At 40.0% G+C, this 22860-nt stretch overlaps 2 protein-coding genes across 7 annotated transcripts in view; one reads left to right on the forward strand and one right to left on the reverse strand.

The window, feature by feature from the left end:
• Nucleotides 1–1045: 1045 nt before the first annotated feature.
• NUDT2 (nudix hydrolase 2) lies at nt 1046–6775 on the reverse strand. 5 transcript variants are annotated; one of them, XM_088156322.1, is made up of 4 exons: nt 6711–6755; nt 6103–6156; nt 5335–5492; nt 1046–1984 (listed from the first exon to the last, which is right to left on the reverse strand). In XM_088156322.1, the coding sequence occupies exons 3-4, from the start codon at nt 5465–5467 to the stop codon at nt 1671–1673; spliced, it is 447 nt and encodes a 148-aa protein (XP_088012448.1). In that variant the 5' UTR covers nt 5468–5492; nt 6103–6156; nt 6711–6755; the 3' UTR covers nt 1046–1670. The 5 variants fall into 5 exon arrangements, with proteins under 5 accessions (XP_088012448.1, XP_088012449.1, XP_088012447.1 ...); XM_088156323.1 differs by lacking the exon at nt 6711–6755 and adding an exon at nt 6316–6608; XM_088156321.1 differs by lacking the exon at nt 6711–6755 and adding an exon at nt 6258–6605.
• Nucleotides 6776–6959: 184 nt separating this feature from the next.
• The window catches only part of KIF24 (kinesin family member 24), a 43360-nt gene continuing 27459 nt past the window's right edge, over nt 6960–22860 (forward strand). For both annotated transcript variants that reach the window (XM_088156324.1, XM_014886096.2), the window contains exons 1-8: nt 6960–7026; nt 9133–9211; nt 12510–13137; nt 16345–16534; nt 17789–17886; nt 19150–19365; nt 20467–20554; nt 22457–22578. In XM_088156324.1, the coding sequence (XP_088012450.1) occupies nt 12524–13137; nt 16345–16534; nt 17789–17886; nt 19150–19365; nt 20467–20554; nt 22457–22578 (1328 nt within the window). In that variant the 5' untranslated portion in view covers nt 6960–7026; nt 9133–9211; nt 12510–12523. The remainder of the gene's footprint in view (nt 7027–9132; nt 9212–12509; nt 13138–16344; nt 16535–17788; nt 17887–19149; nt 19366–20466; nt 20555–22456; nt 22579–22860) is intronic.

Here is a 22860-nt window from a genome sequence, read left to right on the forward strand (position 1 = left end):
CATGGGCAGAGGAAGAACTCTTTTTCCACCAGTGAACAGCAAGAATCAGAGTTAAATTCTGACTTTCCAACATTTCCATTTTAAATGAAACCCAAAGACTCTGGGATCAAAAAATGTGTAAGAATCATTTTACTCACAAAATTTGTTGGGGATACACTCTATACATAAATCACTTAAAATGCACACACAGTGCCTGACCGATTATCACAGTTACATCCCTTGGAATTTTGTCCAAGGAGCACATCATCTTACAGTGCACAGCACTGGTCACCCTCCAAAACCTTGACTTGCCTTGGGAACACTACAAGCATTCAGCAGCGCCATCAAAAAGGAAATACTGGCTTGGAGCTGAGCTAATGTGTTTTCCAAAGCACCAAGTGCCTGTGTTCATTACTGCTGAATGGGCAGAACCGATGACTTGATAATGACTCTCTAACTCCAGCTTAATATGCTAATCTTGCTCATACACACAAAGGCAGCAACACCATTGTTTACACAGCACTGAATAAATGGTAGCTCAAACAATAATGAAAAACCAAGACTGAGGCTGCACAGGCTTTTAACTCTTCTCTCCCACTCTCACTGGTTGTTACACTCTCTGCCACCATCTGAATTAAACACTTCTGAGCAGTGTTCATAATCAAAATAAAGCCTGATTGTAATGTGGAGGAGCACTGAAGTTTTTAATGTGTGTGTATATATATACATATATATATAAGCCTCCTTATAGTGCATCCCCTTTATTCAAAATATAAATGCAAACAATTTTAAAGCACTCCACTGGAAGATAATGGAGTGACAAGCAAGAGACTACTGTCACACTTGTACCAACATTATTAATGTTTGCTGCCCCAAAAGATAAGTGGCTGCAGCCATAGAAGCATTGATAGTATGAAACAGACACAAGATTGCACATAAGCTTGGATATCCTGAGCAGAAAGTGAATTAAGTACCCTTTCCCAACCCTCTGGAAAATGTATAGCTAAGGTGTCTGTTAAAGATCAAAAAGTAAAAGAGACAAAAGAACTTCAATTTACCACTTAAATACCATATCTCAACCATTTACTAAGACTCTGTATGGAAAATGTTCTCATAACAGTACATTAGGGATGTACATAAATTCATGATACAAACAAAAAATACCTGAAATGATCTGACAAGTTATCACTGCATATCACTGGAAGAGTTGGGAATAGAACTACTGCTTCCTCATTTGAAATTCAAGGTATGACTTCTGCAGTGTTTTGTTATTAAAAATCCCCATATGCTCATTTTCTCAACTCTAGCTTTATATCAGCAAGTCAAGATATATCAAGTGTTTGATTTTTCAAAAAGACCTGTGGTGGTTCAGCACTTCAAGGAATAAAAAGAAAGGGGAAAAAAAAGGAAAAGTAAAGGAGACAGAGAGAGAGGAAGACTTTTGTTAGCTCTGGGCTTCAATTCAGACATCTCTGGCTTAGAGTTCAATCAGACTATGCTTTTTTGTGCTACTAGGGGAGACAAAAGCACAATCTCTTTAAAAGCTTCATATATCCTCACTGAATTACTACAGATTAAAAAAAAAAAAAGAAATCTACATTTCTGCAGCCATATAATTCTTCCTCCAGTTTAAAACATAAAAAGCAGACCCATCTCCTCAAGAAATCCCCTTATACTTCAAAAAAACCCACTTATTCTCTGGAGCAGAGAAACTGATGCACTTCTTTCAGTGTTGCTTGCATGTCCTCATATTCTGCAAATTTGCAGGCATCCTCCAGCTTCAGCCACTGGAAAGCTTGGTGCTCCTCTGACAGCTTGATTTCTGTGTTGCAGTCCTTCATTTCTGCCAGCCAGTACACGACGGTCTTAGGCTTGCCACGGACAGGGTAGTGCAGCTCCTTCTTGTAGCCCTCGATGAGGGTGAGCTGGCTGGCCTGCAGACCAGCCTCCTCCTGTGTTTCCCGGAAGGCTGTCTGCAGGTCATCCTCCCCTGGGTCCACGTGGCCTGCCAAGAGGGTGGAAAAGTAAATCTCCCAGAAGGAAAACTCACATTTTGCTTTAATTGGGAAGCACTGGGAGACAGAGATGAGAGTACATGGTAGCTGACACAGGATGAAATGGAAATTGGAGAACAGAGATTGCTTTTCCAGATCTTGTGTCTTGATTTATGTTTGTCGTGTGGCTTTTAGGATCACTGTTTATCCCTCACCTCCTGAAACTTCCATCGGCCTCTCAGCACCAGACATCTTTTCTTCCCACTCCTCCCCTCCACTTCTGGAGTACTCTACACCCAAAAGGAGGACTGAGTCCCTCATTTTTCCTTTATCCAGTTAGAGTGGAGACAGGTCATCTGAGAGTCATAATCCTCTCTCAACCATGTCCTCTCACATAAGCTTAAGACTCAATTCTGCAAAACTCTTACTTGTGCCAACAGCTCAGAAACAACAGGACCAGGCACTGATATACCATTTAAAAGGTGGGTTTCATTTAGGCAGCTAGGGATTTTTTCTCTTCCACACTCCCCTCTGAAACAAGCAACAAGACTAAAAGCCAGTCCTTTCACCAGCTGGGTAGTTGTCCTAGGACACATGGTTTATTTTACATTGCTCAGAACAAGAGGTGCCACTACAAACAACGGATAAATATAACACGTCCCCAGCCGTTTATACTTTTGTTGAGAAATGTCAGATTTGGTTTTCTCATGAAAGCTCCAGACCAGAACATAAATAGAACAAGCCAAGCAATACCTCAAAAAAGCAACATAGCAAGAGCTGGGACATTTTACGAGAAAAAAAAAAAGTTTAAGCTCTATTTTTTCCCTGATGTCACTCTATTTTCTATGTAGCTTTTTGCAAATAGTTATAATTTCATCACAGAGATGAATCGTTCCTCAGGTCCCAAGTACCCAAAGCCCCCTTTTAGTATCACAACTGGGTTATGCAGGAAGTTTGTTTTGCTTTCACAACAAGTCCTACTCCCCTGCCGGTGTATTGAAAGTGTGAATAGCTCTCACACCATGAAATACAAATGTAAAATACACTTTTCTTTCAAGCAGCAGCTGCGCAGAAAACAGCATCTGATGTTGATACCTGATAACCACAGGTCTAAGCTCGATAAGTTGCCAAGTTTGTGCAACACAGTCTACCTGGAGGGCAGAAAAAGACTGCAGGCAGCACCTTACATACTACAGCTTCCAGATCCTCCCACCTGTTTCCACTAGTGCAGCTCCAATAGATGGAGAAGGAAAACGAACCCTACATCCCCTTCCCATCAGCCTCAGCTAGTGCAAAGTCACAGTCCTAGGGGTAGAGATAAGGCTTATGAGGTTCATGTGAGGGGATCGAAGCAAGTCCAACCCCTATAATCCCATAAGAGTTGCTGCTGCTTAGAGAACTTTTAAAATAACAAGGTACAGCTGTAGCTGTAAACTGCCTTTTGTGTGCGCTTTGAGAGACAATTACAACTTCTCCTTCTGGCTCCTGCCTCATGGAATCTACCTCAGCATCACATACAAGTTACATTACCACATTGCATACCCCAGTGCCACCTTGGAAGACCACTCCTATCAGAGATATTATAAAATTGAATGGCTTCTCTTCATTAAATTCCCCCAAATCAATACCAAGCTTGTACTATATGCTACCATCATATTGTGGCTTTTGATCTCTAAAATCTTAAGTGGTGTGTTGAGGGAGGTGATTCTACCCCTCTGCTCTGGTGTGACCCCACTTGCAATGCTGGATCCACCCCTGGAGTCCTCAGCAAGGGAAGGACATTGACCTGTTGGATCGAGTTCAGAGGAAGCCATGAATACAATCAGGGAGTGGAGCTCCTCTGCTTTGGAGACAGGATGAGAGAGTTGTAGTTGTTCAGCCTGGAGAAGGCTCTGGGGAGGCCTTAGCATCCCTTCTGCAGGCTAAAGGGTGGTGGTTTATAAGAAAACTGGGGACAGACTTTTGAAAAAGGCCTGGAGTGACAGGAGAAGGGCTCCTGCTTTTGATCTAGGAGAGGGCAGACTCAGACTACAGACAAGGAAGATTTGATTTTATTATGAGAGTCGTGAAACACTAGCACAAGTTTCCCAGAGAGGTGGTGAGTGCCCCATCCCTGGAAACCTCCAGGTTGGACAGAACTCCAAGGAACCTGCTGTAGCTGAGGATGTTCCTGCCCAATGGTGGGGGCTTGGACTAGGCAACCTCTAAGAGTCCTTCCCAACCTACACTGTTTTGTGGTTCTGGGTGTGAGATGTATGCTTATGAGACAATTAGCTCCCCACCAAAACACCTGCAAGTAATTTAAATCACTTATCCAGAATTTCTGTGTTCCCAGGGAGTCTTTCCACAAGGGTTTCTTCTCACAACAATCAATCATGTCCCAGCAGATGTTTTTTAGCTCTCCACTAGGCTGCAAGCTCAACTCCCCTAGGCTCTTGGTAGAAGTAGACAAAGGGGGAGGTTTGGAAAGTTTTGTTCTTTCCCTTAATAGGAGAGCTTAACTGATACTGTTAAAAGATTTTTTTACCCCAGTTTGCAAGTTCTGATTTATAAACTGCTGCACCACACTTTGAAAGCACCGCATTTTACAGAATGAGAAGTAAAAACTTCCAGGAAGAAATCTCAGGTAGTAAAAAACAGCATGCAAGAAGATCTACAGGGAACCTGAAGTATTCCTGCGTTGCACTTTTCCTGGTACCAGGGCTGTGACTATGTGCTACCAAACACTGCTCTGCCACGTGCCTTTATGGAGGAGGTGCTGCTCTGTCCTGGGACACAGGGCTTGTTTTCTGTTCTAAGGCCTCACTGATAACCAAGAACAGCTGGTAATTAATTCTCCTACCTGTCCCTCTCATACCTGCACTAGGCAAGTGATCTTCATCAGTGATCTCCTGCACCTCCCAAGAAAGGTGTATTAAATTGTACTATTACAGATTTCAGTTTGCCTTCCTGCAAACTGTGATCCCTCTGATTACACATGGGTCAAACAATCCTGCACTGGCAACACTGGTGCCTGGTAAAGAATCAGACCCGAGGCAAGAGGTTAGAACATGCCCTCATTACCTCACTTCAGTCGTGTGCACATCTTGCCAGAAACATCAAATCCTCGAGAAGCTCGGCTGGGTGACAACCCCTGCCGCAACTCAAATCAGCTGTACCCAATACTTCATGCAGCCACAACCTGCAGAGGATTTCAGCCTCAAAACTCCCCCCTCAGTTGCATCAGGAGCACCATCAGACAAACAGCACAGCCAGCAGCTAGTCTCAGGTGGTAACCGCCCCTCTAAACTGATCTCAGCCAAAAACCATTCTGCAACCTGACACCAATGACCTCCGGGAGTGTTATCAGAACAAAAATCACCTTTGGGCGGCGTCCAGTGGTGGGTCCCATAGGATGTTTGCAGCAGGAGGTACTCGATGCTGTCAGTGACCTTAGAGGATGGTGCTGGCTGCAGCCTCCTGTAGATGATCAAGCCACAAGCTCTCACCGCCATTCCCCTCTGCCAACCACACCAGGAGCTGTGGAACAGCACAAAACACAGGGCTCAAACATGACCAGTTGTATTTAGCCACCAAACAGATCTCAGCACAGTAAAACAGTTGTCTTTGAACAACTACAAAGTTGCCTTTGAAGTCACTACAGAATTAAATTGTATCTTATTAGCTACCTTTGAATTATAACAAACTTTCCTTATAAAACAGGGAAACAGGAACCTAGATAAAAGCATTAAAAAAAAAAGAATCTTACTGAGAAGCATGAAAAATGACCTGCATGTCATTTCTTTGCTATTGACAGATGAGAAATCATATTGTGGGGAGGGGAAAAAAATTACAAAGCAAAAGGAAAGCCACGGATTAACACTCTGAAACTTTTCCACTGCAAAACTCCAAAGGCCCTATGCAGACGTAATTCCTCAACATTACTGGAACTGGCATATAGAAATAATTGTTCTGGACAGTTTCTCTAGAGCACAGGACTCCTCAGGACATCAGAGGGAAAACCGAGACAATGAATGACAAAGGACAGGCTCTCTACTGTCTTGCCTAAACATAAGGCTGTTATACAAAACTAAAAGTTTCTTGGCACGTGTGTTAAGCACTGATTTGATATAAACAATAAGGAACACACCTCTTAGGTGATAAATATTGTCAGCAAAAAGTTATACAGCCAGCATGAATAGTCCTATATAGAAAAAGAGGGGAAAAAAATGGAGATGAGTAATCCACAAATCTGGCCGATCCCCAGTTCCGGGCAAAGCTTTGCCTTCTGGTAGAAATGCATACTTCAGTAAATAACTTTACAGAACACCGTCTTTTCCTGGGACACCAAGAGCGGCATTACCAAGCACCTCCAGATTCCAACACGGGAAACCACAGCACGGAGCCCTCCACCACCAACCACGTCCCTGGACAGCGCTGAGCACTTTTGGTCAACCACTTCAACCGCTTCCTTTAGTTCCCGATCAGCCACAACAAGGACAACACACCCGCTGCGGCCCCCACAGCCCCGGGGCCAGCCCGGGGAACCAGCACCACCTCCCGTGCGCGCCTGGAAGGACAAGGACAAATCCCAGCAGGGCCCCTCCGCCGGTGCCTGGTGCCTGGCGCCACGCGGCCCCGCTGCCCTGCCCTCTCCTCCCCGCCCGCAGAGGGTCGCCCCTGTGCCCAGGGATGCGGACACTGGGAACACGGACATGCACCAGCCCCACAGCGGCCACCATAGACCCCCGCCCTCACCGCTACTTCCGGCTCCGGCAGTGGGTGGGGACCAGCGCATGACTGACGTCAGCGTTAACCAATCGCAGCGGCAGCGCGGAGGGCGGTAGCCACGCCCTTCTCGTCCCGCCCTCCCGCCGTCCCTTAGGTCCCGCCCCTATACCTGAGAAGGCCTCGGATTGGCCTCTCGCAGCCGATACGTGCCCCGCCCGCCTCTCTCCCCTCTCTCTATTGGCTGGCTGTGCGCGCGATGTTGCGCGCGGGCGTTTGAAGCGGGAAAAGCGTTGTTGCCATGGAGACGCGGCTTAATGGCCGCCACCGAGCGGTGGCGCGGCCGGTGAGTGAAGGGGGTCCCAGCTCTGAGGGGACGGGGACAGTTGGGTCAGGGAGGGTTCTAGGGACACCGCCCGAACCGGCCCCCCCGGGCTCGGGACGGGGAAAAGTCGTGGTGGGACAGCTCGGGGAAGGATGAGACATATCCCCCCCCCTTCGGACACGCGGTGCAAGTCCGGACGCGTTGCGGTTTGTCTTGCTACATTTTTATAATTACAAAATATTTTTCACTTAGGTATTTTATATATGTTATAGATAGCACATAATTTATGTAACATGTAAAATATGTAACTGCAATTAAAAATATGTATTTTTATGCATTATGTACAATATATAAAATGCTTAAATACTACTTAAAATATAGTTTTAATATATTTTATATAATATATAAAACATTTTTTTAATGTTCTCATATTTTGAAAATTAAATGAAACTTTAAAATTATAAGAGAAATCATAAGGGGCATTTGGTAGATCCTGCTGGGAGGATGAGCTCAGGCACGGTTTTCAAATAATTGGCACCCTGCTCTAACTTGTGGGTTATTTTCTCGGCACGTGGTTGGATATTGGACATTTCCAATATTCCATATCCCAATATTGGACACTTCCCCTTCTCCATGCAGCTGTTCCTGGCAGCTGTCGAGATCAGCTGCAGGATGGGGCCTCTTCTGCTGAGGTCACCAGGCTATTCTTAGTATGGAGAGAGGGATAAAATACTCTGAAATACTTTGTGGGGAAACAAAAAAAAATCCCCAATGCTTAGTTGTTTGTAAGCCTGTTTTAATGACATTAATTGTTTTAGTAGTTTCCTCAAGGTATGTTAGTGGCAAAGGAAACCCCCATTTCTTACCTGCTGCTGCAAGCAGCAGACCTGTGTCAAGCTCCAGCTGTAAAATAGCTGCCATTTACCATTAAAACCATTCCCTCCTCTCCAGTTACTTCTGCTGTACTGAAGCTGTAAGTGGTTATCTGTTGACAGTGTTCAGCTTCAAAACAGCTCAACTCTTGTTCCAAGGAGCAGTGGAACGTTTAATGCCCTGTTGTTTACATGCAGGGTAGAGTAATCCTATGATCTTCCAAAGGGATCTGCTGCAACGTCAACCATGGCTTCACAGTTCCCTACCTGTTGCTAAATTAAAATTATGGGCTCGTTTTACAGTACAGATTATCTCTTGTTGTCTTAAAAAAGTGCAACTTCAGCCTGACCCTGTTCTTCACAGGAATGCCCTATTTCCCAAGGAATGGGGTCAGAATGATTAAAAGGTAAAGCATTTTGTGTGGTGCTCTGGGAAAGCAAATTAACCATTCACTTCTGGAGGGTTAAGTCAGATTTGGCTTTGGATCACCTAAAAAAATAGCTTAATGTTCAAATGAATAAGGAGTGAAGATGGATGGGTAGTCATATGAATTAATAGGTTTCCCTTTTCCCTATTCATTCTTTGCTTCTGTATTTCAAAAATCCTGCAAACTCTGGCATGAACAGAACCTGTGCTGAAGCACTGAAATATTTTTTGGGGTAAAATGGTTGCAAGTAATAAGTAAGTGTGCTGCTGTAGTTATTATCAGGAGATGAAATACCCACCTACACACATTTAGACACATTTACAAACTTTTAAAGTTCTTAAGTTTTATTTTTATAAGTTACTTGTAGAGCATGATGGTTTACACAGAAAACAGGGTGGTGTTTATGTTTTGTATGATTAACAATTTCTATGCTTATCAAATACGCTTCAAGATCATGATTAATAAAATTATTTAATGGTCAGGCCAGAGTTTATGATTCAGAGTAATTTCCTTAGACTATATGCATGACAAAATGTATATTTTGCATTTGTAGGAGTGTCATGTAGGATTTCTTCACTTTATTTTCCTAATTTAAAGAATAGATAAAATGTGTTCTCTCTCTGAGTAGTGACACTCAGGAAGTAATCTAAATCTAAAATTGTCAGGTGAATATGAGTGAGCTGCAGTGGGGTAACAGGACATGTAAGGGTTATTCAGGTAAATGGGGTGCTGAGATCTTTAATATATCAGAAGTTAATAAGGTTCAAGGCTACTTTATTCTTAAAATAATCTCTATGGGGCTTTTATATAATTTATTTTATATACAGTGATTGACACCAAGTATCTTTGAAGACCTTTCCTCCACCTTGAAAAGTGCATTGAGAAGGAAAAGATCTTGTGAAAGAGGTAATTAATAATTAAAAACATTTTTTAAATGGAGAGTCAGCTCCTAGAGCGTAATTTTGTTGTAAGTTAATTTCCTTCAGGACAGAAAAATGTAACCACTCCTTTCTATTATTTACACCTGACTTTTCTTTTTTTCATCGGCTTTATGGCCTTTAAAAAAAACTTTAACACTGAAGCTGAGAAAGCGTTTTCTGATGGCAAGCTCCAATCTAATTCTGTGGCTAAGCTGGTTCCTTTTATATATAATTCTAATGCTTTTTTACAACAAGCAATTATGCATTAGCAGCATCTGGAAGCCTTTTCAGATCTTTGTAAAACATCTTGGATAAGAAACAAGTTGTAGAGAGCTCATGTTTGCCACACAGAGGAGTCAGGCTGGGTGCATGTGGAGATTGATTATCTTCACACTCGGCTCTTTCTCCAAATATATGATACCAAACTATTTCAAGAACGTATCCACCCTTTTATGTCCACCCTGTTTTCAGTGAAGCTACCCATATCTTTGTGGGAAACAAGACCTAGTTTTTGATACAAAATTACCACACTGAAGAATGTTTTTTCTGCCCTGTGACACATTGTTCTCATGGGTGAACAAACAAATAATTGAGGAAATACTCGCTGTTACAAGGCTAAAATCTTCTACGTTTTTTTGCCAGAAGATGGCAAAACAATTTAGGATTCTTGAACACCTCCTTTTAGTTTTCACAAAGCAAATTTATTTTGAAGAATTGTATATCTGTTAGGATGTGGACACAAAGATCTTTACTGGGTTGGATGAATTAAAGTATTCTTTCAATAAGGAGAAAGATATCCTTTTTTTCTAGGTCATCTGTGATTGAAATGTGAAAACAGTTTCACTGGGAATTGCAGTTTTCCCTGAGTTCTTTCATGTTTGAACCACCCAAAATCTTTTAGTAGTTGTCTACTCTCAAGTTTTAAAGTGATCAAAAATACTGGAACCTCTTGTTATGCCAACCCTTATTTTTTTTTTCAGTTTAATTAATTCGTTACTCCTTTATTAGTGAATGTTTTGTTTTCCTAGCTTGTGAAATTCCTGTCCTGTCAATAAGGAGTTGCTGGAGCTATCCCTGAAACGACTTAGATCCAGTAAGATTTATTATATCTGGGAAGGCAGACTGATTATTCATTAAGAGGACAGATCTCATTAAGAAAACATTTTGTTGCTTTCACATGGCACCGAGCCTTAGCCAATTAGCCACAAAGAGCTGCTTACGTGGCTCTTGTAGGTTCTGCAGTACCTACATTACTTGGATTTTCCTAGTGCTGAGAATTCTCCTGACTTGTCACTCCATATAATACCAACCTATAATTTCTAGCTATTTAAATATATTTTGTTTAATTTTTAATTAGAACCTTGACTTTGAATTCAGTTATTCTCTCGCCTTGTCTGCCATTCTTTTTTTAGAAAGTGTTTCCACCATTATAATTTGAACAGAGGTTAACACTAAAATTAGGGTCTTTGGACACTCTCTATTTAATATAAGGATATATAAAGATATAGGTGTAATCTAGGATACAGATAGAGAGTAGACAAAATAAATTTATTCGATTATTTTTGTCTTTAACAGATTCTCAACACTTTTGAGATTGATGTCTTGGCCTTGAGTTCTAGGTGCTCATTTCAACAAACAGGAAGTCATCAAAACACCAAAACGAAGTTTCCCATGGCAGAGCATACAGAGAGTTGCACAGCACCTGTACTGATTTTACATTTTAAGTTACCTTATGTAAGAAAGGGAATTTTTCCAAAATGTAATTTTTTTTAATGAAGTCTCAGGTTCCTGTGTGTTTTTATATGTTAGAGAAGTTGGCAAGTAGTGAATGCTTGTGAAACTCTTGCACACATATGGCATTTAGTCTCCCTGATCTCTGGGTTTTCTGTCCTGTCTGTCAGTTTTGATTTCCCCCACCCAGGATGTAGCAGCCTCAGCAGTGACTCTAACTTTACATCAGGATTCAGAATCATGTTACATACACATTAAATAAATACACTTACATGTGAATTTTTTGGTTTTGGGGTTTGTTGTTGTTGAATCTCATATTTTACCTAAAGCATGGACTCTTAAGTAATTTTAGATGTTCTCCACTGCATATTTTGGCTTCTGTAATATCTTACACAATTAGCACTTTATATATTTATCTTTATGATTTTATTGTTGTTATTACTTCAACATAATGTACTGATTAATGATAGGGACTCAAATTTCGGGATGACTTTATTTTCTTCTAATGTCCCTGTAGAGAGCCTTGAAAATCCTCACAAAGTATCTACCCTGAAGTACAGGGAGGAAAAGTTAAACAACTCGTTTTTGTTGAGTCTTACTGTGACCTGCAAACATGAGTAAGAGCATTATTTATTAAGGTCCTAGACTGAACAAAGATATGAGAAGGCAGTGGGAAACAGATACTTGAAGTGCTATCATTTTTGTATTTTATGGAACAAGTAAAAATATCTGCAGATATTAATCCATCTGGATACAGACAGCTGCACCGTGCATTGCCAGTAAGACATAAGTGAAGAAGTTGGGGGATTTGGGACATACTTTTCAGTGATTCATGTTTCTTTTTTGGGTTTCCCAAGAATGCAAGTATGGAATTCCAGTGGCATATATAGACTTAGAGAAATGCTATCTTTCAGATTTTGCAGAATTGTTCTTTTGGATTTTCTGTCAAGGAGACTCAGAAATGCCCACAGGATTCATGACATAAAAGAAAAGGTTGCACAACAAAACTAGAACTTTGCTATAATTCATCTGTAAGATGAATGGTCTTAATTAGACAGCTTGAGGTGAGGACAAGTGCAGTTTTTTCTCCTCTGGTTAGTTAACCATGGGGTAGCTGGACCACATTAGACCACGTGCCTTGATATTAAATTGAGTGTCTAAAATTAGGCATTTTACATTCTATAGCTTGAGGACAGGGTTTCAGTAGCTGTGGCATTCATCAAGTAGACATCAGGCTTGTAGGAACTGTGGCAGTGAGTAATAGCACTTTGTGCATTTCTTACATGTTGTGTATTGTATATAATTTTAAAATACAGTTTCATGGATAAAAGATTTGTTTCATGTTTTAGTTTATTATTGTTATTGCTATATACATATTATTATATGTTGTTTCTATAGTGTTTGTCAGTCTAATATGTGATAAACTTGGAGGTAAACAAGCTTCTAGCCTAACTGCAAGTAATGGCATCAGGAAACAAATATCTTCATTAGTAACTTTGTCAGATGTGATATTTCATATGATTCTAACGTTTATTTTGTTTGATTTCTTGCAGGCTCTTGATTGAAGATGGCATCATGCCTTTATGAATGCCTTTGTGAAGCAGAACTTGAAAAGTACTATCCCCACTTTGCCGCCTTTGGTCTTCAGAAAATTGATGAGCTTGCCCAAGTTTCCATGGAAGATTACACCAAGCTGGGGGTCCATGACATAAATGACCGCAAGCGTCTTTTTCAGCTCATTAGAATAATAAAAATTATGCGAGAGGAAGGCATTGCAGACTTAAGCAAGCAAGACTTAAAACCACGTGGCCTTTTCATTCAGCCTCAGGTAACCAGGTCAGGACCCCGTAGACAGCTGCGTTTTGAGTCCTTCTGTGAAGAAAATGAGGGAACTGTTAAAGACTGTGAATCTGAATTGTATCATTCACCTGATTTCAGTGCCAATGAAGAGAAGAACAGTGTAGGGGAAATGCTGGGACACATTCTACCACACGATTCAGAGGCGATCAGATTAACTAGAAGAGACCTAAATATTGCTGGAATAGGTACAAAAAATGACCTGAGCTGTCCAGCAGTTTCTGATGATATTGCTCCTCTCCTGGGGGATTCTGAAGCTCCTATTGTACAAAGAGTAACTCATATTTCAGGTTATAATTATGGACTACCTCATTCCTGTGTCAGGTAATAATCACCTTTATTTTGCTAGTACTTCAGATTTGTCATAATTAATTATTTCTTAATTATGGAGGAGAATCTGTCTTCCTCATCTCCAAATAAGCAATCCAAGCACTACAGATCAATGCAAAGCCTTACAGACAAGAGAGATATTAATAAGCATTTGCAATTCTCCAAGTCTTGTAGAAGGAATCATCTGAATTTGACCAGCTGCTACTCACCAAGGCCGTCTAAGAATAGTCTTTATTATCTTTCAGGATTTAAGGCTTTGTTTTCTTGGTATTTGACCCGATCTTTGTCTTTCAGTGGGACTATCTTTTAAAACATTATTTTTTCCAAAACAGGGCATTGCCTGATGTTAAATTTGTCAAGCTTTTCCTGGTGAAATGGATACAGGCGTGATGGCTATAGTAGTTTATAAAGAAATATCTGAAGTGAAGCTTTAAAAGGAAGCAGAATGAATATAGCTGGGAAGGGTTACAGACCTGGTGGTGAGAGGGATGCCTTGCAGCTGCTCCTTAGGCATGTGATCTGCAACTTTTCCCAGTGTTTGGTACTGGTGGGGCTGTGGTTATCATGAACCACTGGTAAATCTACCCTGGCAACATTTTTAAAGCACCAAATATTTTTTTCTGATTCAGCAGCAAAGCACATATGCCTCTGTACATGTAATACCAGTATCTAGCTTGTTGCAATGCAGTCATGGTAGTTAAAATGCAATGAAGAGAGGTAATTTTATGAAGTTAAGCCTGGTCTGGGAAGGCTGTGGGGAACAACTTGGTACAGGGAAAGATCCATAGAGTTGAGGTGTCAATTATAGCTCTCAATGAGACTGCACGTAGCCTGGAGGGATAGATGCTGCTGCCACAATGGAAAAGTACTACGGTAACATATAGGTAGAGCACTTAAACTGTGAAATGCAAGACAAAGGTTTATAACTCCCCTTGGCTGGTAAAAAAAAAATAATTTCCACCTTCTGGAGAAGTGCACCAACCTCCAATTGGGTACATTCTCTGTGTCTTCTGGAAGTTGAGCCAATGTGCAGCTTAAAGGACAGGATTTATAATTTTGGCAAATTAAAAAATGATGCATTATTAAACCTAATGGCTCAATTAAAGGAGTTAAAGATTTTTAATCCTGCAATAGAGTCATGTTCTTAGTTGTTCTCTCTTTCCTTGTTCTCTTCTTTTGTAAGCACATTCTTCTGTACCTAGCATTATGGTTCACATTGTGGACTTTCTGCATCCTCCTCCTGATATGCTTCAACTTACTTTTCTTATGTTTGGAGAGTTGTGCATTTCAGGCAGGCTTGGAGCAGTATGCTTACACTCAGGTTTGTGATTCCTGTTTTGCAAGCACTTAACTGCTTTGCTGAATCCATCCATTCCCATGTCAGCTTGGGATTTTACCACTGTGAAGGCTTGTCTAGTCTCATCGATGAGAAATATTGGAAAACACAGACATTCAGATAGCAGAAAGACAAAGAGCTCTTTTAATATGTTCAAAATAAATTTGAACTTGCCCACAGCAAATAACTGGATTTTACAAAGACATAATGGTCTTCTAACCTATTATTTAGTCAGATTCCTGATGATCTGTGTCATGACTTTTGTTTGACTTTTTTCCTAGTAATGAAAAATTATTTTATTATAAAATGCAATTTATTTTTTAAAAGAGTTAGTGAGAAATACAAACTTCGGGTTCAGCATATAGAATTAACACTCATTCTATTCCCATACAAAATATACTCAACAAAATTTGCCTCTGTACTAGAGAGAATTTATTCCTTTTTTCTCTATAACAGAGTCTCTAAGTTTTCAGTTTTTCTTTTCTCCAAATATTGCAATCCTTTCTGCTTCAAGCTCTTAGAGCACAAAAGGTTCTTGCTGCAGGTCGCCAATTGCGCCCTCTGGCATGAGAATTAAGCTTCAGAGCCTCTGATCATTTGTCGGACAACATTTGGTGGCTAGTGATATTCATAAGCTCACACCAGCTTATGAAGCATCTTATTTCAAGTGTCATTGCCATTCTTTTCTGACGAAAGAATTTTCCATCTAAATGCAGGGCCTGATCCTGGACTGCTCAGGAAAGCTGTACTAAAATTAAAGGGACTCTTGTGGCAAGTAAAGATTGCTCATGTGTGGTCTTCAAAGACACATCTTGAGATTTAAATATACATCTCATGTGCTTGTGGGGGGTCATGGAGCACAACAGCAATGATACCACAAGTCTGTGGATTTTAGTGAGATGTTGAGGAACTTGTGGGTTACGATTTGTTAGACAACTGATATACACGAGTTTTCAGTTGCTATGCTAAGAGATTTTGGCATCTGAACAGTGTGGCAGAAACACTGCTTATGGGCAAGCTGGGGCTTGATTATTCAAAATGCAAATCTAGGCTGAGAATTATTACTGATCTGGCTGAACACACTTGAAGAAAGTAGAGATGTAATGAATACACTTTGGTTAATTCAAGCCTATTCTATTCACAAAATGCTGTACACAGCAGGTTAATCTCTGAAACATGAAATGACCCGCTGTTTCTGAGGTGCCTGGAAGGGGACTAAAGTAAAATTGCTGAAACTTAAGAGCACAACTTTGTTTATAGTCTGAAACCATATAACGTTTTTATGAAAAAAGACCAAAGGAGAGACAAGGATAAGATCAATATTTTAATTTTTTTTTCTTTTTGAGCTGAACAGGAACATGGTGATACTATCTCATTTGCCAGTTTGAGTCATTTACTTGTAACCAGTTGGACAGTCTATAATGGGAAGAATAAATTCCGTCATGAAAGGAAAAGCAACTAAGTATTGTACTTTTCCTTTTTCAAGATCAATTTGTACTTTTATTGTACATAATTAGGCGACTAATTATGAATGCAAATAATTTCAACAAGGTTAAATTTCATTATGTTAATTTGGATATTATGCCAGCTTCCATCTCATGTTTGTGTACAATTGAAAATATGTCAGTCCAGCAACAACTTCAGGCGTGTAGCTGTACAAACACAACTGTTTGTTTATCAGAAGTGTACAGGAAGCATCAATCTGTTTAAAAGAAAATGCACCATGTAAAAATGAGATATGTCACGGAGTCTTTTTGATAGATATTCATGACAGAAACATTCTCTGATAAACGTAACAAATTCAGACATATTCTAGATTCTGTTGTAACCTGATTTTAAAATGTGGACCTCCACTATTTTTGTAGATCCAGTACTTTCGACAAAGAGACTCCGTGGACAGAGAGAGAAAAAATCAGAGTGTGTGTCCGAAAACGTCCTCTCTGCCTGAGGGAGGAGAGACGTGGGGAGGTTAATATAATCACAGTGAAAGATAAAGAAACCCTACTTCTCCACGAGAAGAAGGAGGCAGTTGATCTTACACAATACATTTTACAGGTAACATCCTCCATTGAAGGTTGTGCTTATGGGCCAGTCACTTGCATGAAAGGGTAAACCTTATTGTGCTTGGGAGTTTCCATGAGGGAAAACAGAAAAGGACTGTTAGTATTTCTTACACTGAAATAGGTGGTGGACTTTTCTTTTAGCTCAGAGTTGTCTATATTTGAGTTGCTTCTGATTTGTGTCAGACTGTGACAGCAACCTGAGCCCAGAATTTTAAGCTCTATAAGTATGTCTTTTGCAGCCTTCTATGTGGCAAAACCAACCCTCTGCTACATTGCTGCAGGAGAAATGCCTGCTGATGGCTTTCCAGGGTGCTTCAGTGAGGAGTTCCCTTTCACTGTTTCAGCACTGTAGGTCTGTTTCAATGAATCACATAAACCCTCATCCCCTCCCTTCCTTTTTTCTCAAATGCTTTTGGAAATTAAGTTCTCTTTTGGTCTTTGTCTCTTAATCCGAAATACTTTGTGCTGTCATAGTTCGAATTCTCACTTGTGACTGACAGCACCAGGAGCAGAACTGATTGGTAGAGGCAGAAAGCCATTCTCACTCTCCTGAGTATTATTTTTACCATCTGGGTCTTAGGAACACCTGTTTGGAATATCTGGTAAAATTTCAGTTTGGATCTCTGTCAGGCCCAGTTCATGTACTGCCTTTTACAGTGGGACACACATGCTGCATCATTTCCCCAGACCCTGCTTCTTTGAGTCTGATCTGAAGTGTGGGAAGTTTTGATTTTCTTGCCCCCTTCTGAGTTCTGACAATCTAGTTTTGCTTAGGAACATCTTTTTTTTTTCTCTGGCACAAAACTTTTTAAGAACAGAGGCAATTAATCACAACTTAGTCACAAGTGAGAACTAATTTTGATAGAGTCAAGAGTTGACTCTCGGTTCTTTTTACTGTTACAGTCTGACAGTACATCTGTAGGATGATTCATTTCATGAATAGGTTTTCTTTAATTAACTTTTTGATTTTTTTTTTTCCCTCATTTAAAAGCTCTGGTATGGTATGCTTCAGAATGATGAGAGACTGAGGCATTTTTGTTTCCTTTTTTTTTCCCCTACCCTGAATCTCTTGACTGGTGTATTCCTACATGGGTTGTGCTGCATATTAAGTGTGCTAGATCACTCTCTACCTAATCCAAAGCCATATGAAGCCACTGGAAAGACTTCCATTATTTCATTTTGCCTTTGGATTGGAGGGGAAGTGAAATATATTCATTCTCATATAAAGATTGTCTCTGTTTTTCAGCATGTTTTTTATTTTGATGAAGTCTTCGGGGAGTCATGTACCAATCACGATGTGTATATGAAGACAGCTTATCCTCTCATTCAGCATATTTTTAACGGGTAGGGCAGCAGTGCTTACATTTGTTATTTTTTGCCTTGTTCTTTTCTAATGTTATGTGTTGCCTGAATTTTCCCTTATGCTTTTCATCTTTTGAAACGTACCTTAATTTCACATTTGCCACAAAGCTTCCTCCTTTCAGAATATCTTTGATTGCAGTTTTGACAAAAATAAATCAGGGAAAACTTTCTTCACACTTGGTGGCAATCTCAGTTACAGAAGAAGGTTAAAACTAAACCTCAGGTGCAGCAAAGAGACAGCATGGTCAGCCTAGAATAAAACAATGTGTCCCAGGATTTCTGAACTCTCATCTTCACTCTAACAAAGACTCCTGTGTGGCAGAACACACTCATCTGTAGAGAAATAATATTACCTCTTTCTTGAAACTACTGAGAGATACGTTTGCATGTATTTTTACAGTTCACAAGGTAATAGAAATTATGAATAACCTTGTGATTTATTTTCATTTATTTATATTTGCTTATAGATTTTATCATAATTACATACTTTGTGATTAATGTGAAATTGATGGTGGCATTACATGAGACATCTTATTTCTATGCAAGGTTATATCTATATCTATATATATATTAAATATATACTTGAATATAAATACCTTTTTGGGTCTTTAAAGGAAAAAATTGCATATCCATGCTGAAAGTTAACTAAATGGAGTATTCTGTTACTGAAAATCTCCAAGTGTCTTCAACAGAGACAGAGTATCATGCTCTTGAGAAAAGGAAAGTGAAAACGGAGAATGAGGCTTGTACCTTGCTGTGTAATAATCACTAAAGCCACAATTCACATTACAGCTAATCCAGTAATGCCACCAGAAGAGATTATGCTATTTTTTACCCAGCTTTCCCTTACTTTTCCATCCCTCCTGCTGACATTCATTAAATCTGACACGATGGTGAGGCCAATCTGCAATCTAGACTGGCAATAATTTGTTCACTGTGATTACTGCAGCCTTATATTTTTACCCATTCCTTTGCCAGGAGTACTGAACCAGGTAGGAAGTATTTTTTTTGAAGGGGGGCAGGGAAATGAAAAGAAAGGAAGAGAGCCAGCACCTTGTGCCACATCAGGTCTCCATAGGTATACTTGGAAATCATTGTTAAGCGTTCTGCAGTTTCCCAGAGAGGGTAGCAGACCAAACCTCATTGCTAAGGGGCCACTATAGATAAATACCAGCATTGCAGAATATTTTTTAATAGATATGAACGAATCAGGTGTGGTACTAAATACATGTGCTGTCTTCACAGAGGCAATGCAACTTGCTTTGCATACGGGCAGACTGGTGCTGGTAAGACTTACACCATGATAGGGAATCAGCGGAACCCAGGACTCTACGCCCTGGCTGCCAAGGACATCTTCAGGCACCTGGAAACATCACCATCCAGGAAAGATCTTATTGTTCTCATCAGTTTTTATGAGATCTACTGCGGACAGCTTTATGACCTACTAAATGAAAGGAAAAGGTATTTAAGTAAAAACTTAATTTACTATAAGCCTGTAGCTGTGAATCAGTTGGTTACTATTTGGAAATCAGTTACTGTTTTCATGCCGTTCCATTTAACATACTAGCATTTATAGCAAATGTTATGTATTTAATTAGGGTTGTTCATAGGAGCTACTTAGGGAGGAATGCAAGATCTGACGGTCGATACTGTGACTTTGATAGGTACTCCTGGTTTATATAACATAAGGACTTACGTTTGAGATACAAGCTCAGGCTCTTGCTTACACTGTAATAAGATAATAGCTGAACATCCATAGGTAGAGAAACAAACATCTTGTGGCCAGAAGTTCCTGTCTTAGAATCAGAGAATATTTTGAGAAGGAATCTTAAAGATCATCTTGTTCCACCCTTTCTGTAGTGGGTAGGGACAATGTCCACTAGACCAGGTTTCTCAGAGCCCAATCCAACCTGGACTTGAACATTTTCAGGCATGGGACATCCACAACTTCTTTGGACAGCCTGTCATGTGTCAGCCGTTGTGGAGTCCCTGTCTTTCCCTGGCCATGCATGAACTCTGGCTGTCCCTCCTGCTGTGCCAGTGGGATTTGGCTCTTGCCAATCCCTTTTCTGAAGATCTGTTGATCTCCTACCTGCCTGACTATGCAGAGCCTGCTCACCTTCTCCCTGGGCACCTTTACCTGGCAGTCCAGTGACTCAGCCCAGCAGGCCTTTGGAGGTGATGCTGAAATATGACTTTCAGGGTTGTAAGGAGCTGCTTTAAAATCCTGTGCAAAAATCCTTAGAATATGAACAGAGCAAAATTTACAGTCTGATGAGGACTTAAAGGAGCCTAAGATGTAGTTTAAAGAGAGACAGGAACTCTAAAATGTTATTTATTTCCCTGCTTTATTATATTCTTGAGCTAGCAGAAAGGCACTGGTAATGTCTCTTTAGCAGTGAAATGTCAGTAGTACTTGTTATAAAAGAAGCACCTCTTCAGCTCTGAAAAAAAATTGACAGTAGCCTCGATTGCTTTTTCTCAGTGTCATGGCACGGACATGTGTTTTCATTGCTGCTTTTTGAGATTTAGGATATCTCCTAAATACTGTTCTCTTTTCAGACTTTTTGCAAGAGAAGATGGCAACCATGTCGTTCAGATAGTTGGACTGCGGGAGGTTCAGGTGGATTCTGTAGATCAGCTGTTAGAGGTAATGTTTGGGATTTGTTCTTTGTCTTCTGCAGCCTGATTTGCTGATTTGTGAGGTGTGTCACTTACAGAGATTATTTACTGTGTATTACAAGTGTATGTTGCTGTTTAAGGCCCTGAAATTGGCAACCCCAGCAGAGCACCAAGGGTGTCTATTAAAAGTGTCTTTTTTCATTAAATTATTTCTTATGTTAGCCACATGCAAGCAGTTGATTCACAGCTGTGGCTTCTGCTGCCATTCCTTAGGGAAAGATTCCAGAAGTAAAATAGTGTTCTAGTTAGGGACCTGGAAAGCTGGATATGTATTTTCTCTCAGTGTGGTATCTTGGGGCTCTATGAACTTAGATTTTTGTATATAAAAGGTACGTGGTTTTGGTACAGAATATATAAATTTGAAAATTATTAGAAACAGAAATTAGAAAATAATTTAGATTGAGATGTTTGTCTGAATTAGGATTAAAATGCTGCTTACATGTATGTATGATAACAGTCAAGTAAAATTAAGATCTTTAAACGGTAGCTGACATTCACCATGAACAAGGATTCAGTTTTCCTTCCTACCTGGCTGAGCTCTAAAGGACACTGGACAATTTTTTGTATTGTCCTGCAACAAGCAAGCTGATTAAATGTACTTTCTACTTAGCCTGACTTGGCATAGTTTAATTCGGTTTTTTTGGGGGAAGGAAGTGTTAATTACAAGTACCTGATATTGTAAATGACCCATTAAAATTGTCATAGTGTTGTCCACTTACATTGCACTTAATTTAGTTGTTCATCTTCCATTAACTCCAAGCTTCAGGACAAGCTGATGATGCTTCTGCAAGTTAGAGTGCAAATTTACTATCTGGTTGATTTACAATTCCTTGGTATTACCCCATTCCACAAACAGAAGGGTTATTAAATTACTTAGTTCTTACAGATATCCTGGGGGAAAAATTAGATTGTTCACAGGCTCTTTTGAGCACAGAAATGTCACTGTCTTGGCTCAGAACTTCTGAGTATTCTGCAACAGACATGTGGAAAGAGCTCTGAATGCATCCCTGGTTATTTGCTACTCATTGATACTGGCTTTGATTCAGAAATTATCTGTGCTTAGTAGCACTGATACAAAGGTCAGAATCTGCAGGGGTTGGTTATGTTGCTCATTGAGAACTGGCCACTGAAAAGCATGAATAAGTCACTTCTATCAGCTGAGAATGTGTTGATTTTGCTAGCAATATTTTAATTAGTTCTTGCAACCAGAAGCAAAATTAGTGACTGTTCTATGAATGCCCTGCTGCAGTCAATGCTAGACTTTCTGCAACAGTCCTTTAAAGTTTTCAAAAATGAATTATCCAGATTTGTATCTTGAAGGAGCCTTTGTCCTGCCTTGCCTCCCTTGTTTTCTTATTTTATTGTTGTATTGAATAGAATTAATCTTTTAACTTTGTCCCTTACTCTGGCATAATTTTGGTTTTTAGTTTTGGAAATTTAAAAAGATTTTGGCAGTTCATATCTTTTTGTGTGACTTTCTGGATAACTGTACTCATCTACTACAAAAGAAAGTGAAATTTTAAAAGAACACAACAAATGGTCATTCTCTTGAGTCTCTTAGGTTGTGTCTATAGGACTACAAATGTATGCCAGCAATGTAATAAATAATTTAATTTTATAATTTGGATATTTTGCAAATATGACTGAGCGTGTGATACAACAGATTCTTACTTGCAGTGTGCTCTGTAAGCTTTGTAGTGTCACTATGAGCAAATCCATTCACAAAGCTCTGAAAGAAATATTGAAAGAGATCCAGTCTACTTCTACTGCCTTGCACCAAATTTTAAGGCTGTAATGAACTCATCTTAGGAGGACAAGATCTCTTTCTGAGAGACTGTGGTTTTATTTGCAATTCACTTGGATTTTGCAGGTAATTTTGAAGGGGGGAAAAGAACGTAGCACAGGAGCCACTGGAGTCAATGCAGATTCCTCTCGGTCTCATGCCATCATCCAAATTCAAATTAAAGACACAGCCAACAGGGCATTTGGAAGGTAAGACCAGAAGCAGAAGTGCAGATGTCAAACCCAGGGACATCTAAGAGACAACGAGGAGGTGTTAGTGCACAAGTGTGAGTTAACTTAGAAGACAGGGTTAAAAGAGACATTGAGAAGTTCCACAGTCCTTTCTCTGTTTCCAAGGAAAATGTTTTAGGCACATCTGTGAGAGCTGTGTCAACATTCTTCATACAAATTTCCAGTGAAGGAGTTTGACAATCAAATGCATCTTCTGATGTTTAATTTTGCTGAAGGTAGATGCTTGCTGTGGACATATCC

Source organism: Sturnus vulgaris, chromosome Z, assembly GCF_052056855.1.
Source record: "Sturnus vulgaris isolate bStuVul1 chromosome Z, bStuVul1.hap1, whole genome shotgun sequence".
Taxonomy (NCBI): Eukaryota; Metazoa; Chordata; class Aves; order Passeriformes; family Sturnidae; genus Sturnus; species Sturnus vulgaris.

Coding starts and splice junctions, on each gene's coding strand:
- NUDT2 (XM_014886093.2), bottom strand. CDS start 5,467: ATGGCGGTGAGAGCTTGTGGCTTGATCATCTACAGGAGGCTGCAGCCA. Junction 1,985..5,334: donor CCACTGGACGCCGCCCAAAG/GTGATTTTTGTT, acceptor CCCTCTTGGCAG/GCCACGTGGACCCAGGGGAG.